Source organism: Lissotriton vulgaris, chromosome 2_1 (genome assembly GCF_964263255.1).
Source record: "Lissotriton vulgaris chromosome 2_1, aLisVul1.2, whole genome shotgun sequence".
NCBI lineage: Eukaryota > Metazoa > Chordata > Amphibia > Caudata > Salamandridae > Lissotriton > Lissotriton vulgaris.
The window spans coordinates 1,016,231,716-1,016,248,946 of NC_141687.1; the positions used below are offsets into that span (position 1 = coordinate 1,016,231,716).

At 44.1% G+C, this 17,231-nt stretch overlaps 1 protein-coding gene across 4 annotated transcripts in view; it reads left to right on the forward strand.

Moving 5' to 3' along the window:
• LOC147731545 (dipeptidyl peptidase 4-like) overlaps positions 1-17,231 on the forward strand; it is a 688,588-nt gene that overhangs the window by 379,645 nt on the left and 291,712 nt on the right. For all 4 annotated transcript variants that reach the window (XM_086956608.1, XM_086956609.1, XM_086956611.1 and 1 more), the window contains 3 exons: positions 3,427-3,479; positions 3,590-3,662; positions 8,779-8,899. In XM_086956608.1, the coding sequence (XP_086812734.1) occupies positions 3,427-3,479; positions 3,590-3,662; positions 8,779-8,899 (247 nt within the window). The remainder of the gene's footprint in view (positions 1-3,426; positions 3,480-3,589; positions 3,663-8,778; positions 8,900-17,231) is intronic.

Consider the following 17,231-nt stretch of genomic DNA (forward strand, 5'->3'; position numbering starts at 1 on the left):
TAATCACTTCACAGAGCAAGGAAAATAATTCTCTTTAGATGCCCTTGACTCACCATCAAGCAGTTCAGTGAAGCTCAGGCCCTATAATGAGGAGATCATGAGTTTGTAGGGAACATATGAAAAGTGTAAAGCAAAAAATAAAAAATTAATGTACGTACAAATGATTTAATACATTAAAAATAATTTTATTTACTGGAAGTGTATGTAATGGAGAATGACATAGCACTACTGGCTTACTGAAATACTGTGTTGAAGAGCCCTAGGCCCAGAAAAATAGTTTCAAGCCTCCCAAGCCTTTATTGAACTACATTCTGGACCACCACAACAGCTGGTTCAAACAAAGAATAAAAAATAGTAGTTGTTGCAGTGAGGGAGCCTGCTGGCTGGTATTCAGCTCACCTGCTTGTTGTTCTAGTATACATCTTAGGTATCCTTCCTACAGTCATGGTAAGGGGTAGAGGGCTTCTAGGCAATGTGTGAATGGCTATGGATCCATTGGGCTTGCTAGAGACTGCGATACATTCAAGCTTGGCAGAAGTGCAAGCCATCAGAGGCTTTAGCAGGGAGTTCAAGATTGTTCCCTACCAGGAAGATATGGGCAGCATTTAGCTCCACAATCTGGATCATCAAAGGCAAGTACTTCTAAACAGATTCAGGATCAAAAGATGTTCACTAAACTGGAGGGAATCCCCAGTTTATTTATCAATTGTGGGCATTTAGGCAATGGCAGTATACCAATCAGGGCAGGTGTATGCACCACATGGCACTTTGAAAACGTTGTGCATTTTTCAAAGGATTTGCAAATTACCATCAACTTGAAGTTGATGGTAATTTGTGAATCCTTAATGCAAAGTCGCATTTTTAAAATGCTTCATGCAGTGCATTTAGGGAATCGCAAATTGCGATTCCCTAAATGCATTCGCAAAATAGGTAATTGCAAAAATTGTGATTACCTATTTTGCAAATGCTTTGAGGTTTGATGCATCGGAAATTGCTTTTAGCCGGTCACCAATGGGCCGATTCGCATGTGCCCCTAAATGTTTTTATTTTCATGGAAACATTTTCTAGTAGGAAATTACCATCTTTTGCGTGATGCCCCTCCTGATTTTAGCCTTATCTGCTTTGCTAGTTTTAGAGTTATGTGCACTTTATCCCTTCTAACCAGTAGTAAAGATCCTTTACTCCCCTTTTAATTAGATAGGTTTCTTCCCAATTGGCACAATTATGAAAGTCCATAGTATATCGGGGTGAGACACAAAGTGCACTCAGTTCCCTTACGTTAAAGCTCACTTTTGGACTGCAGCACTCATTGTGCCAATAACTATAGTGGCATTGCAAACATCACCTCAGGCCTAACCTGTGTAGCGTGACTGCTCCAGTGTAAAACCTGCAATACAACTTCTCAAAATATGCCCTTTTGACAGGCGAAAACCTCCCTTTCAAATGTTAGTACATTCCCCCCTACATATGCCTTGGAGCTCACAAGGTAGGGTGCATGGTATTTAAAAAAGTGGAATATGTAGAAACTTAATGTTCCTTTAGCCGTAAAGTGTCAAGGGTCAAAAAGCTATTTTTACTGTGGCAGGGCTAGCTCGCCTACAGATTAAAAATTACTAGTACTTTATCTCAGGAAGGGGACCAGCTAGAAATATAATTATACCATTATTTGTTAAAATCCAAATAAATGGTGAAGTTGGATTTTTAATACAAATTAAAGCAAAGTAAATTTTACAAAATTTTAATTTTTCTTAATAAACAGCTTCAAACAGAACCTCTTTAAGCACCTGAAATCACACTTAGGTCCTGGTCTATGATGATCTCTGACCACCATTGTCACTTTGTACTTTGTGGTGCTACTTTCCCTCATCTAAAAAAATTCACACCTCTGGTTGATCTAATCGGATTTTTGTTGTTTTGTTTTACTGTAATTTTTTTTATCTGGTTAGGGATTTTTTTTTTACTTAGTGTGCTAAGCTCAGTCTGTCTACTGTGTGCCATATATACCGCGGCGGAGCTAGCTCAGGGTAATTTAGTGTATTTTAAGGTTCCTGCTGACAAGAGGTGTGATTAATCCCTGAGATGGACAGTCTTCCACCTCATAAAATAATCCAACTTCTAACGGTTCTTCAATCAGAACGCTCTCCCATGTATCTCTAAACATTTTGTGGGTGTTCTCTCTCAGTTCCACCTTTGGATGAAGATTGACTACTGCCATTGATAGGAGTAAATATATGACCATATGCATGATGGGAATGAGGTGTACAACAGTTTTTGACCACGCAGAAACTTGCAAATTGGTACATGTTCACCTACTTTCAAGAGTCGCCTGTGCAGGTAAGAGCAGTGGGCTAGGGGTGTGGTGGGGTGGGGGACTCAACAGACAACAATGCTGGAAGATTAATTATTTATTTAGTTTACACTCCCCGTCGTCTGTCAAGTCCCGTCTGTCAAGTCCCGCCCCACTCCTTCCAAACACACCACCGCTCTTACCTGCATGGGCTGCTTCTGCCTACTTTCCAAGGCATTTTCACACTGGAAAACCCCCACACTGCATATGTGATTAGATTTGTTCACAAGTAGTAGTACATCTTTGGAAGTATACATTCGTTTTTTAAAATTTAGAGTACAAGACATGAATTAGGATTCATTAAACTAATCGCATGCAGGTTGTAATACAGCTTTAGGTTTTTAGATGCACAGAGAAGAGACAGATAGATTTTCATTGTTCTTCTAACACATTCTCACATGCTATTTTTCACATTGACTGATATGGAAACATTCAGCTCCATGCTGATGGTTCCTTATATAAATCTGACCTGTGAAATATTTTGTAATACAAAGTAGAGGACACTTGGGACCCCATTATGTAAAGAGCTCAAAGACCATTTGTACACCGCAGCATACCTTTAACTCGGTGCACAGGCTTATAAAAGAAACAATGTGCCCTATGACTCGTCAGGGGTAGCAAACGCTATATAAATGCAATTACAAATACAGTTACAGGTAAAGTGCCATACCTAGGGCAGATGGGAACTGGCTGCTGCCCTGGGTGCAGTACATAAGTAGACGCTGGAGATGCTATTTGTAGCCGGCTCTCCATCTTTCACAGTGCAGGCAGCACCCCTCTTCCCCGGGACACAAAAGCGGGTCCTCATGTCCATTGCTTCCCCAGGGAACTCTATGTAATTCACGCCATGAGATGAATTTCACATGAGTTTAGAGTAAATGTTCTCAGTGATGCATTTTATTCACATGAATGTTCATTAAGTTTCTTCCACCTGTTCACCACCTGAATAAGAAGAAATGTCTGTTTCGAGTCAACAGAGGTTCACGGTGTTAGTTACATGAATCACAAGAAGTTGTGTACAATAATTTGTAAATAATAACAACCACGAGCCTTAACTTGCAATGTGTATTCTGTTACAGCTATGGAGACATTCCTACACTGCGTCCTATCGCATTTATGACCTTGAAAATAGGTCAGTATCTTTATTTACAATATACAAACGATTTAACAAGATCTGTTATTCAATTAACAAAATACTGAAAATCTTGACTTACATTTTTTGCTACTTGTGTTGCTTCGCAGTGCACTGCTGAACACCAGTCTGCTTCCTGACAACATACAGTACATAACCTGGTCTCCTGTTGGAAACAAGCTGGTCAGTACATATTTTATTACTGTAAAAAATGAATGAAAAGAACTTGTTTTACTGTGACTATTGCAATTTATGTCAGCAACATGAGTATGCGCACAAAGTTATGGAAATTTAAAATATGCCGAACAGAGGACAAACATTTGGGATGCTCTGTAGTAGATCCATTAGAGTATATTTTTCCAATTATCCTCAAAAGACAAAGGCGGTAGGAGCTTGTGTGGTCATCCTCCCTTGTACACATCAACATGCCCCCTTTAAATCTGGACTCAGTATACTTTTATTGCACGACTGATCGAATTTATGTCCAGTGGCTTAAGGAAACCTTAGGCACTCCCCTGCAAATGATGGCAGGGGGGACCTGGCAATACCCATACCCTAGAGCTGACAATCTAAGCACCCCAGAGGCTGCAGGGTGTCCGTTACACCCCTGTTTATGTCAGTCTGTCACTTTCTGTCATTACAGCAGAGATCAGCAGCTATATCTAATGTTTGTTGTTTGTCAATAAAACCCATTATTCAGCATTAGATACTTTGTTGTTAATTACATTAAATAATCACCTTCATATCATACTCAAGTCACAGTAGCCTTAAGACTAATTCACCGAAAATTGCTAAATATTGCATACACAAAATCACCTCTGTAACTAGACCATTTTAGTTCAGGTCACTTTCTGGTCACCATAATGTAAGGTTGTGTCAATAGTTCAGTTTGAGACATTTTTAAATCCTACAGTCCACTAAATAGAACTTGTGGCAGGGTCTGGCACACATAATTCATTGTGTTTTTGTCTCCAATGTGTTTTTGATTTTGATCTCATTTAGAGATATTAAAGTGCCATTAAACATTTACTAAACAGATTTTTCATCCTATCCCAAATATGTCTGGTGCATTGGATTGGATGGGTTTGACATGATTGGATTTGGCAGTTGTTTAGCACTTTGCTGTCACTTATGTTGCTCCACAGAACAGTGCAGTACTTGTCCAAATTGATGAAAACTAGGGTGTGTACGTGTGGTTGGTAAAGTTCACGGTTGTCTTTCCGCTCTGTGGAAAGATCATGGGTGTCCATCTTTGTAGTTGTGAGCTTAGCACTGTACATATCTGTGCTTATGTCCCAGAGAAGTGTAAGGCTTACAGAGGGATTCTTCAACCCATTATACCTATTGTGCTAATGTTTAGCTGAAACTATTATCCTTCTAGCACCTTCTCTTTTTCTCGGCGGCTGTCCGGTTGGTAAACAAAAAACTGTGTTAGTTAGATGAGAGGGAGGAACTAAATATTAGAGGAAGCTTGTTAGCTTGCTTGTTTTGGTTGGGAGTTTTAAAGCTTTTCAAGCTGTACCCTAAATATTGCACCACCTTTGCAAGACATTTGATGCGTCGGAAGGTTACTTAGAGATGCTAAGTTCTGTTGCTGCAGTAAAAAATGGCCTGCATAGTGGGTGGCACAATCTGCCACACAAAAAGCCTTGAAAAAGGTTTGTCTGGCTTCCAGGAATAAGCACCAGGCTCGAAGGGCTGTTGCGAGATAGTTCAATGATCACAGGTTGAAGAGGGTTCGTGTAGAAGCACTGTAGCTTGCGAAGACACAAGGCCGCACCCACAAGGAAAGTGCCATTAGTGCAATCTAGTACAAGCGCCATGGTTTCTTAGACTCACTGAGAGAGCCCTGAGCCTCAGACGGATCGGCGAGGAAAGAGGATCTGTGTAACTGATTGACTTAAGATGAGTGACAGCGCTGTGGCAAAGAAAATTAATGGTGGTGCTTTAGGTTCCTTGAGGCTGGGATAGTCCACCATTTTCACACAATAGGGTTTACTTTATTGATTTGTTGAGTTTCCTGTGGTTGTAGACCATCCAATTCTGTTAAGAGGCAGTGGATAGGTATTGGGTGATCTATATCCATTATTTTTTTCTGATCAAACTGTCATCAGTTCTGTTGCATCAACAATTTAAGTAAAAAATGTTTGTGATATCTGGGAGGATGCTGAGGTAGGCACTGGCCGCCATGGCAGTAAAACTAGTGTCTACCCCACCAGATGCATTTTACCAGTTGCAAACAGTCCATCAGGCGATTTGCGACCAGTGAAATGCATTTTACTATTTACAAACTCTATTCTGCGAGTTGGTGACCTATTACCAACCCGCATATTAAGGTTTGTGAGTCGCTATTAGGAAGAGGCGTGCCAAGGGCACCTTAAAGTCGTGGCACGAGCAGACGCGAGTCAGATACTCGTGACTACGTGGCTTGGCAAGGCTTAAGCTGATCGTAATTGCTGGTAACTCTTGGGATTTTTAAAAGCAATTTTAAGAAACGATTGCTGTTTTTTACCTCGTGCTTCTTTGTACATCTTTGTTCACCCGCATCCCGCATCCCTGGTGGAAGCTCCGCCCCAGGCACCCCGGTCCGTCATGGCAAGTGCTGATTGAACAGAGGGTGCTGACGGGGTTAGAGCGGAACACACTTCTGGGTTGGGTTGCACATTCGGCGATGAGCGTTCTAGTCGCTCGCCGTCCCACCCCTTACAGTCCTGGCACGAGCAGACACGAGTCAGATACTCGAGACTACGCGGCTCAGCAAGGCTTAAGCTGATCGTAATTGCTGGTAACTCCTTAGATTTTTAAAAGCACATTTAAAACAGATAGCTGTTTTTTACCTCTTGCTTCTTTGCACATCTTTGTTCACCCGTATCCCTGGTGGAAGCTCCGCCCCAGGCACCTCGGTCTGTAACGGCAAGTGCCGATTGAACGGAGGGTGCCGAGGAGGTTAGAGCGGAACACACTTCTGGGTTGGGTGGCACATCCGGCGATGAGCGGACGCGCACAGAGGGCGCCCTGATGGCACGCTGAAGGCATGCCAAAGGCAAGCCCGTCTGTGCCTGGACCGGGCCCAGGGCCACGACCCCTACACAAAACAAGATAGGACATGAGAGGATAAACTACTCTAATCAGGGGTTGCTTACACTGAGGCCAAAACCCTGCTGCCCTACGTAGCAGAAGTTGATGGAAGCCAAACGCTGCCAGATCTGTCAGCGTGCTTTCGAATTTTCACATACCATAAGACTGACTACACCTCCGACGTTCCCTATTAGGTCAGGTAACAAAACAATTAAGGCTGCGCTAATCAACTCGTGGTCACTAGTGAAACATAACTCCGAAATGACAGAACTAATAGAATCTCAAAACTTAGATATTATATTCATCACCGAGACTTGGGCTTATGAAGCCTCGGACATTGATCTAGCTCTAGCCATTCCTGAAGGATATTCAATCACCAGAGCAGACAGAAAAGGGAAACGGGGGGTGGCTTGGTCATCATCACTAGAAATAACCTAAAGGTGAAAGGCTGGGACCACGGCAGTAATCTGGACTGCGAGACACTATTCTTCCAACTTAACATCACAAGTAATTACACATTTAAAGGCCCTCTGATCTACAGGCCACCAAACGCCAAAACTCCTCTGACACAACTACTTAGCTCATTCCTGGAATCCAGTGTGAGGAGCTCAGATTTTACTGTTTTGGGCGATTCCAACATACACCTAGAGAAGAGCTCAGATTTAGGCATGGCTGCTTAAAACTGAATGGAGACAAAAGCGAGGTCCTGGTACTAGGAACAAACAGTGAAGTCTGGTCCTCGGATGGTGGCCAGTTAGTCTAGGCAATTGCCCATCCCCCGTCAACAAAGTAAAAAATATGGGTATGATACTTGATAATATACTAACGTTTGACGCTCAGACTAACAAACTAACATCCACCATGTGGTATATTCTGAAAATGATTAGGAAACTCCTACCATTCATTCCCTTTGACTCCCGTAAAACGGTGGTAACGATGTTGGCCCTGTCAAGGCCAGACTACTGGAATGCTCTGTACGCCGGGATGCAAGTCCAGCACTGAGCTAAACTACAACGCCTGCAAAATGCAGCAGCAAGGCTGGTAATGGACATTCCTAGGTCTGAGCCTATTGCACATCACCTAGGTTTCCTACATTGGCTCCCTATGGTAAAAAGAATCAAATTTAGATCTGTATGCTTAGTATACAAAGCACTTCATGGAGTTGGCTCTCAGTTCCTAACATCGCATCTTAAACTTTATGAGCCATCCAGAAAGCTACGATCCAGTCCGGCAAAACTGATTTGGATACCCCGATTCAAACAGGTTAGGTGGGAGGAAAGAAGTTTTCTGCTACATGCAGCTAAAGACTGGAACCTGCTCCCACTTACAATTAAGAAACAGCACCTCCCTGCTTTCATTCAGGAGGCTGGTAAAAACCTGGCTATTCACGTCTGCTTAGCCGTGTTCTCACTGTGCCCTAGTCTACCTGTATCTACCAGCGCCAAGACGCACACGGGCATACGTTCGCTTTACAAATCCATAAATCAAATCAAGGGCGTCCCTTCTTAATAGTGACTCGTAGGGGTATGTACGATTGTTTTGCGACCAGTATGCAGTATCAAAGCAATTGCAGTTTACCGCCTACTTCAAGTAGTTGGTAAGGCAGTTGCAAATGGGAAGGGGTCCCCAATGGACACCTTCCCCTTTGTGACTTGCAGCAAAAAAGCAGGCAGTAGTCCACGGGCGACTACCTACTCTTGAAAAACGAAATTGAAACATTTCATTTTTCTTTTGAAACACATCCCACTGCCTTAAAAAAATTGCTTAATTTAAAAGCAAACACAGACATGGTGGTCTGCTGTTCCCAGCAGGCCACCATTCCTGTGTTATTGCCCATTCCCAGTGGGTAGCAAATTGCCACCTGCCTCATGAATATTGAGGAGGCGGGTCCATTGCACCCCAGTGGGAATCGGTAACGTGTCTGAGACACATTAGTACATTTCATTTTGCGAGTCACGAAAAATTGCAATAAGAGGCTCGCAAAATAAAATGGTGATACATGTGGCCCTCTGTTACATGCCCACTTCCTTCATGGAAGATAACTCATTTATAACAGCAAATGTATATTTACATTTGTTTGCCATTGTGCTTTTGAATGGATATTTGAGTTGGTGCGACCATTGTCATTTCTATCATTATATTCATTTTATATCACATTATAGATAATATAATTTAATTAAATTTTCCATTGATTGGCCAATTTTGTATTTTTCTTCTGTAGGTCTATGTGTTAGACAACAATATATTCATGATGGAAAAACCAGGTGAAAAACCTCGTCCTATTACGACAAATGGAAAAGAAAATCAAATTTTTAATGGCGTGCCTGATTGGGTTTACGAAGGTTAGTTCTTCTGCTTTTCATTTTATTGTTCATTTTCATTTGAAACAACGTAAGTCTAGATATACTCACAGGCGACAATATATAGTAACCTAATACGGTCTGTGTTACTTAAGGGTTCGACAGTATTTCTGCTATGAATAATGTTTACTCGATGTTATTACTTATTGATTGCAGAATGTTCCCCGTCATTCTCAGAGAATCTCTTCTTAAATCTTCATTGGAGGACGTACTCCTCTGTGAAGCAATAATAGATTTCCATCCCACGGGGAAAGCCTCACCTATATCTTTATGGCACTCCTATCTTTTAACAATAATGCCATTTCAATCCTGAAGTGATCTAGCAGACTTAGAAACGAATAGAATTTCGAAATTGATCTTATGGTAAAATATTTAAATGTATTAACAAAATAAAAGAGTGTGAAAAGGGCGCTTCCGGACAATAAACACGCGTTATGTTTTTGTTGTTGTTTTGTTTAAACATAGCCCAGATGTTCTGTGTTATTGATTGTGGTTTAAAACATTGCTGTTCAATGCTGTCAATTGCATTTTCTCCTTGAGTCCAATGTAAATGAGTCTTCTGTCTGCCCCTAATTAAATGACTGCTTTATTTTTATGTCCAATTAGTTGGGCCCTGGCAAATTATAGAGAATCCATTAGTAATAATACTTCCATATTTAAAGCCTTAATATAGTGTGCCATAAATGTAAACATTTTTGGCTTGTTTGCTATTGGAATCCCATCCTGGAGGTTGAATTCTGTCCACCTTCAGTGATCATTTTTGTGTTCTGCTTCTACTAATGTGATACTTTGGAGTTCTTTGCTGTGCTTGCCTGGTGATATAGTGGGCGTGTAGGAGCCAAGCACATTTACAAGCACATAGTTGGCAACTGAGAACTCTTACTAACTATGGAAATAAGCACCAGGCACATAACCCTGTTTTTTCTGCTGGAACAGTATCTCGTTCTGGGCTACTTGGTGCCAAGAAGTACAAGCATTTGCAATGCAATCAGTCTCGCATTTGTGAAAGTTAAAGCTATTGGCGTTGTAAATGAGAAAGATTTTTACTTTTGTTTATTTGGGTTTCAAGTATTTAGCATTGCTGTTCCATAATGTTAAGCGCTGCCAAAGCCAATAGGTTTGGCCTATCACTTACAGTGCCTTGATGTTTCCATCCATGCTCTTACGTCCATGAGGTTAATCATATTTGTTTGACATAAAATTAAAAGTGCCTAGCTGCGTCTATCTTCATGATTTGTCAGGTCACCATGGTAACATGTACCCCTTTAATGGATAGGAGACACTAACCAGACATGGATCCACATACCCAGCACTAAAGAAACAAGGGGCATATCAGCAAGGGCTTTATCTCCACTTTTTTGTCTTTAAAAGCCAAAAAAGGCGGAGATAAAACTATCGCCCTATCGACAACAGTGTGCTAACATGCAAAATCACATGCTAGCACCCTTTTTCACAACTCCTCCCTTTGCATCTCTAATGAGATGCAAAGTTGGCGTTCCTTCCGTAAATAACTGGAGAAATGTCACAAACCGACATTTCTCCAATTATCATTCGCCACGCTAACAAACATAGCGATAACAAAAGTAGCACTAACCATGGTTATCGCTACTTTCCTTACGCCTGCTTTTAGTTTGACTTAGCCATGATATCCAATGAAAGGTGGATATCATGGTTTAGTATGCCATGCCCTATCAACAACGTAGCGCCAAACGTTGTGCGATTATCGCTGGAATCCCAGCGATAATTGCATATCTGGCTGCAAACTCGGTTATTTTTATCGCTCTGGAGATAAGCGTCGCTGATAGCGCGCTATCTCCGTGATAAAACAAGCGATACCCGGCGATAATTATCCTAGCACTGAGTGCGCTTAGCGATAATTATCGGCAGGTGTTAATGAAATGCCCCCAATGAGCAGAGCTTCAAACATGCTTTACAGAAACAAATAATACATGTTGTGCTTGTAGACTTAGTAGCACAACTCTAGTGATAGAAGAAAAATCCGAATGGCTATCAGCAGTAGAGTGAGTCTCATGCAAACGCTATTAAAAACTAAATACAACAGTCTGTTAAAATAGTATATGCTATAGTGATGAAAGTATAGGCCACATGATTCGCTGTCCCCTTTACTTTTTAATTTATATATTTTTCCCCTTATTTTTGCTTTACAGCACATGGAGGTCGCGGTGTACAATTACGCCGACGACCTCCAACTCATTTTTGATTTATCCCCGACCTCGCCAGGTCAAACCAGCTTCCAGTCCGTGATGCTATTCATCCGTGATTGGATGAATACTAACCATCTCAAATTAAATCCGGACAAAACGGAGCTGGTTCTGACGGGCGGGGTCGCAAATCCATGGTCACCTCTTTTTTGGCCCCCATCCTTAGGCACCCCTCCCATTCCTTCCCCTTCAGTTAAAACGCTGGGCATTACTCTTAATCACCAACTCACCTTACATTCACATATTAGTTCAGTTGTTTCCTCTTGTTTCTTCTCCCTACGGACTATTAGGAAAATTTCCCGTTTTTTTTCTGTGTCAGCACTTAAACTGATCGTCATGGCCATGGTACTGTCAAAAATTGATTATGGGAACATCGTCTTCAATGGTGCCCCCGCATACGCCCTTCACCGTCTACAGCTGGTCCAGAACCAGGCAGCCCGCCTGGTTTATGGCCTGGCTAAGTCACACCATTCCACCCCCCTTTTAAAAAACCTTCACTGGCTCCCTATCAAGCAACGGGCTCTGTTCAAATTAGGATGCCTTACATTTCAAGCCCGAGCGGGCACAGCTCCGGCATTTATCAACTCTGCCGTTACAAACTATTGCCCGCCGAGAGCCCTTCGTTCCTCTTCTTTGGGCCTGCTAGTAGTACCCCGTTTTAAAAAGAAAAGAGCCGGTGGTCAGAAATTCACAGTTCTGGCCCCCACTTTTTGGAACGCCCTTCCCCCTTCAATTAGACTCCTACCATCCTATATGGAATATCGTAGGGCCTTAAAAACCCTCTTGTTCCAGCAAGCATTTACTGGTTAGCCGCGTCCCCCGTTTGTTTGTTTTTACCACTGTAGCTCCCAGCGCCAAGAAACTGCTTTAGTATACGAGCGCTCTATAAATGTTTTTAAATTCTAAATTCCAAAATGATTGGGCAGAAGAGTGAGCCTCATGTGCAGCTATGTTGGCGAGGTAATGAACAGCAATAAAAAAATGCAAAAGTCCCTAACTGGGAAAGCATATATACCTTTATGGGCTGTCTTCCATTGGGAGGTAGCCATGGGCTAATGAGGGTGTCTGCAATTTAGCGAAAATCACCCCAGCAGATTAACAAGAAGCGAGGATTGCCTGTAGGATAAAGGCACCTGGAACAGAGATGGAAAAAAGCTCTCCAAAAGCAAGAGGTAAAACGTAACCAGTGGGGGAAGGGTAGGCCTAAGGGGAAAGGAAGTGGGAACTAAAGAACCTCTGCAAAAGGAGCCAATGAGGTACCAAACAAACTGAAGCGGTAAATAAAACGCTGGTTCATGAAAACACTGTACCGGCTCAGGTGGCCGCTGCGCAGTGTTAGAGTGAGCAAAAGAAAAGGTTAAATTCAAACAAATTTAAATTCCAGCGGTGCAATTAGCCAAAGGTATTATTACTTTAAACAAACATAGTGGGCAATCCCCTCCATTAGTCAAGTGCACCACTTCCCTAGTACCCAGGCACACGCCTGCACTTACAGTACTCTTCTCTTCCTGCACCGCCCCATTACAGTCCGCTGCTGTTGCCCTCAAAGTCATTTTAAGGATGCGGACAAGTGTGTATGGAAACTGGAGTCTGTGCAAGGAGAGGGATGCAGGAGTGGGTAATGGAGAGAAGCAGGCTCTACTATGTATAGCTTAGCTGCCCTGCTGGTAAAGAGACTAGGAAGAGATCTGTTGGAGCAGGAGCTGCGTCCCAGAAAGTAATGCTGGTAAAAGAGCTAGCAGGCAGACCAAAATGAATGAGCAGGATGGGGAAGGGGAGTAGAAGAAATCAACAGGACTGTTTAGGGAATATGGGGCCCGGCACAGACCACTGACACCGAAATAGTGTGAAAAAGGCCGCTTTTTTGAAACGGGTGCACATCACAATTAAAAGGTCCTTGGCCTAAATGCCTTACAAATTTAAAACCTCACTATACAAGCTGTTACCTATATTACGCTACCCCCACCCCTAATGTTCCCCGAAACAACATTTAAAACCTGCAATACAGTACCACCTACTGTGTCCTTTTAGCTTTTGACCTTTGAACTTTGGCCTTTGAACGTTACCATTTACCCTTGGTGTGACCTTATAACCTTTGAACTTTGACCTTTGAACTTCACCCTTTTACCTTTGCCCTTTCAACCTTAACCTTTACGACTATTAAACTGTCACTAACCTAACTTCCTAAAGCACCTTAAAGATTATACCTCATGAACCTGTCTACCCGTTCCTTTTCAGCCTGGATTGCCTCTGTCAATAATGAATACACTTGGCTAAAACATGCCAAAGTGACTGACAACCGCCACCCAGAAAAAGGGGGGGGTCAACTACCACTTTTTCTGCCCCCCAAAAACTTGGAAAACTGAAGAAGCCTTTGCAAAAAGAAACCTGCACCTGACACCACCCGATCCATGAGAAAAAGCAAACCACGAAAAAAGACCCTAAAAATCACCTTCGAGTCATAGATAATGCCAGCCGCGTGGGCTTTGAGAAAATAAATCTGGGCACCAAAGACCCCTTCCATGACTTCCTATTGCCCCCAATTAAAAAGTCCCAATAACCTGCCCCAGCACTCAACCCACCTAGCTGTCGCTCGACCATTGGCATAATTCACCTGTACAGAAATTCCTAACTCCTACACCCCGCCCCCAACAGCCGATCTTTTAGAGGGTAGCAGCTACCTCCCCCCTAGGCCCCCTCCTCCTATATGATCCCATGTGCAAACAATATGAAGCGGGGCCCAGGAAACTCCGAGCCTGCTTTTATTTCTTGCTGGTCTTCCCACGTAAAAAAAGACTCCTCCCGTATCGAAACAGACACCCCAGAGCCTCCAACTGTAACCGAACCTGAAAAGCAACCATAATATTTCAGAAAATGAAAAATCTAAAAAAACACTACCCCCGACCAAAACACATTGCGAACATCAGAACATGTCCTTTACCCCAAGACCCCAGGTCCTTCATACCCCGAACCCAACGCCAGACTCCCAAGACCTTGTGTGACTGCAGATGCATAGCAACACGGAACAATGGACTAATTTGCCCTTGGCCCCCCAGTGTGACCTAACAAGCCCCAGCCCGGTGCCACTCAACTCACAAGGAAGAGCTACACGTCCAGGAGCAAACATGAAAAATAAATACCTGCGCCCTGCACCCTGCCAAGACCTCTCCGATTTATGGTAGGAATGTAAAAATCCAAATGTATGCTGTCCCCAGGAGGCTACCCCTAAGCTTACTAGTTTAACCATACCACTACCTAACCAAGGGTAAACCCCTCCAAAACCACCCCGAGGAGCGGGAAAAAAACACAACTAAAAGGTTCTCCAGCGACACACCCGAGTAACTTAAGGAATAACTTACCGCACCTAATCCACAGTTTCCGGAGCGAAAAATGTGGGAGTCCCACCCAAAAACCTAAAACCCACATGTCTGGAAAATGTGAAGTATCCCTGACCAAAACTACCCTCCCAGCGCAGCAATTGCCTTCACTCGTACCTTAACACCACCTTGAACTCTCATGCCAGAGCTCATTCCTCAATTACACCCGACACCCAAATTATGCTGCTGCCCTTTTACCTGGTGCCAGAACCGGTGTCCATGCGGGAGCCCGCCTTTTGTCCCCTTTTGTTCACCTCCTGTCGGGCTCCACACAGCTCTTCTGATGCAACTGACCTCTCTGTCCACTTGCCCGATGAAAGATCCTGGAAAATGTCATGAACAAATGGTAAGATCCTCTCGTGCCTCCAAATTATCGTCTAATAACTACTCCCTCATAGACCAGATCATGATATTCCATGTGTCCGCCCTCATACGAGGCAGCATTTCCTGCATACCCTCCTGCTCAACTGCACATCCTCATCATACTCTAACAGCATCGACAGGAACCGGAATCCTATCTTTTGAACCTATGACTCAATACAGCACACCACTTACCATTTGTGCCAGAGCTCCCTCCAAAAGCGCTCCACCTTTATCAATATACCCTTGCTCCCACATTGAAAACCGTACTGTAACCTTCCAGCCAAACAATATCCTAAAAGTGCGTTTTTGTATCAATTTCCGCCAGGGGGAGTACTGTCCCATTGGCCTTGTGCACCGGTGAAACCAAACTGGGCCTATCTGAGGCAGTACCATACCCTAAAAGCTGATTTTTGAGTCGCTTGCCGCCAGGGGGAGTACCATCCCCCTTTGCCTGGTGCATTGCCGAAGCCGCACAGGGCCTATGTGGGGCAGTGATCTTGTAGTCTAGGTGCACCGCCAAAGCCATACAGGGCGTACATGGGGCAGTGATCTTGTGTTCCAGGTGCACCGCCGAAGCTGTGTGGGGCCAATGTGGGGCAGTGATCTTGTGGTTCAGGTGCACCGCCAAAGACGTACGGGCCTTCGTGGAGCAGTGATCTTGTGGTCCATCACCCTCCAGTCGATTTCTGCCAGGGGGAGTACTGTCCCTCTTGACCTGGTGTACCGCCGAAGACGTACGGGCCTACGTGTGGCAATGATCTTATGGTCCCCCGATGCTCCAGCCTGGCCGCACTGGGCTCAGCCTTCTCTTCACCACGGGGTAATGGAGCAGTACAGTGCTCTCCCGTGTCGGGAAAGCTGAAAAAGTGATCTTGACGCAAATATATGGTCCGGTGTGCTGGTCCCTGCCTGTATCCTAATCTGCCAACCGAAAGTACCCGGGGCCTGCACCCAGCTGACTAACTCTACAGAAGTGGGAGAGGGAAAGCTGCTCCACTCCGAGAAAAAAATTATGAGCTGACCCCTCCACAAGTAATGCTCAGAATAAGGAGATAAGCGTGACATGCCGACCCATCATTGTGGCCGCACTCTGCCAGCCAAGAAGTTATAGAAAAAAGGGGGGGTCAGAGAAACCTTCAGCCCCCACAAACGAAAAGCTGTAGCTCACTAAGGTTTAATCGCAAAAAGAAGGGGGGGAAATCAAGTGTTAAACGATCATTGGGCTTGAAGGGGTTCAGCCCCCCCCTCCATTGCGTGTGTCATCCCTGGCCGAGTAGCCGCCCGGGACCATGCACAGCTGCCCCCAAATACCGCCCTGGTCCTAAGAAGACCATACTTGTAATGAGGCATTGGTGCTTTTCAGCCCCTCTAAAAAAAACGCTGACTAAAAACTCTGAAGACTGATGGCAGAATAAACCCCCCTCCACCTCCAAAAACTTTTGGGAGCCCCCGCACAAACTATTTGCTAGAGATGTGCCTCTCAAGAACCAAACTCAGGTGCACCCCGAATGGGAAATCATCTCTCCCATACCCAGAGACCGAAAACTCAGCCATATTCTCCTAATGAGGGGCCTGCGTCAACATACCCACATCAGGTTCGCCCTGCAGAGCCGGTAGCCACCCGAGTCTGACCTGCGGTCACGTACCAACAAGTTTACCAGCAAGCCGTCGCAGCGCCTAAGCTTGCCTTCATATGGAGTTCTCCCGCGTCACAGGCAAGCAAGCTGCCACAGCGAGGAGCCTCTCCTCCCTGTGGGGTTCCCAGTCTTCACTGATGCCATGCCGCTCTAAGGGATCCTAAATCTAGCAGCCAAGCACGGCTAACAAGAGGGAGCCGGTATATGAAAGGGGGAGTAAAAAGGAAAGGACCTTCACTTAGTAAATTAGAAAATGAAAAAATTCCTCACAAACTATGACCAGTCACCGGGAATACTATAAAATGGTGGCTGGAAACACCAAATGGAGACCTAAATATCCCTTGGGCTATAAAATAGCCCTAAAAGCACAACAAGCCCAAATGGGGGCTGAGCAGAGGACCGCGCTGCTCCCATTCCCCTAACATCCCCGGGGCAGACCTTCCTAAGCTCGGCTGCCCCCCAAGACCCCCTTGGGGTGAGGGGGTGTACTTTCTCCTGATAAAGCACCAGCTAAGATCGGTACTGTTATGTTCCAATCCAAACCTGCCTAGCATGGCTGCCCACTCTACTCTGATTCCCATCTGAGAGTTTATATTGATCCTGTCCCCTTGGTACAAGACAGAAAATTGTCCAGTGCACATACCGTTTGAAGTTCCCTATTAGCCTTCTCAATACCGGCGTAAACATCGCTGATGATTAAAATAACTCATTGAAC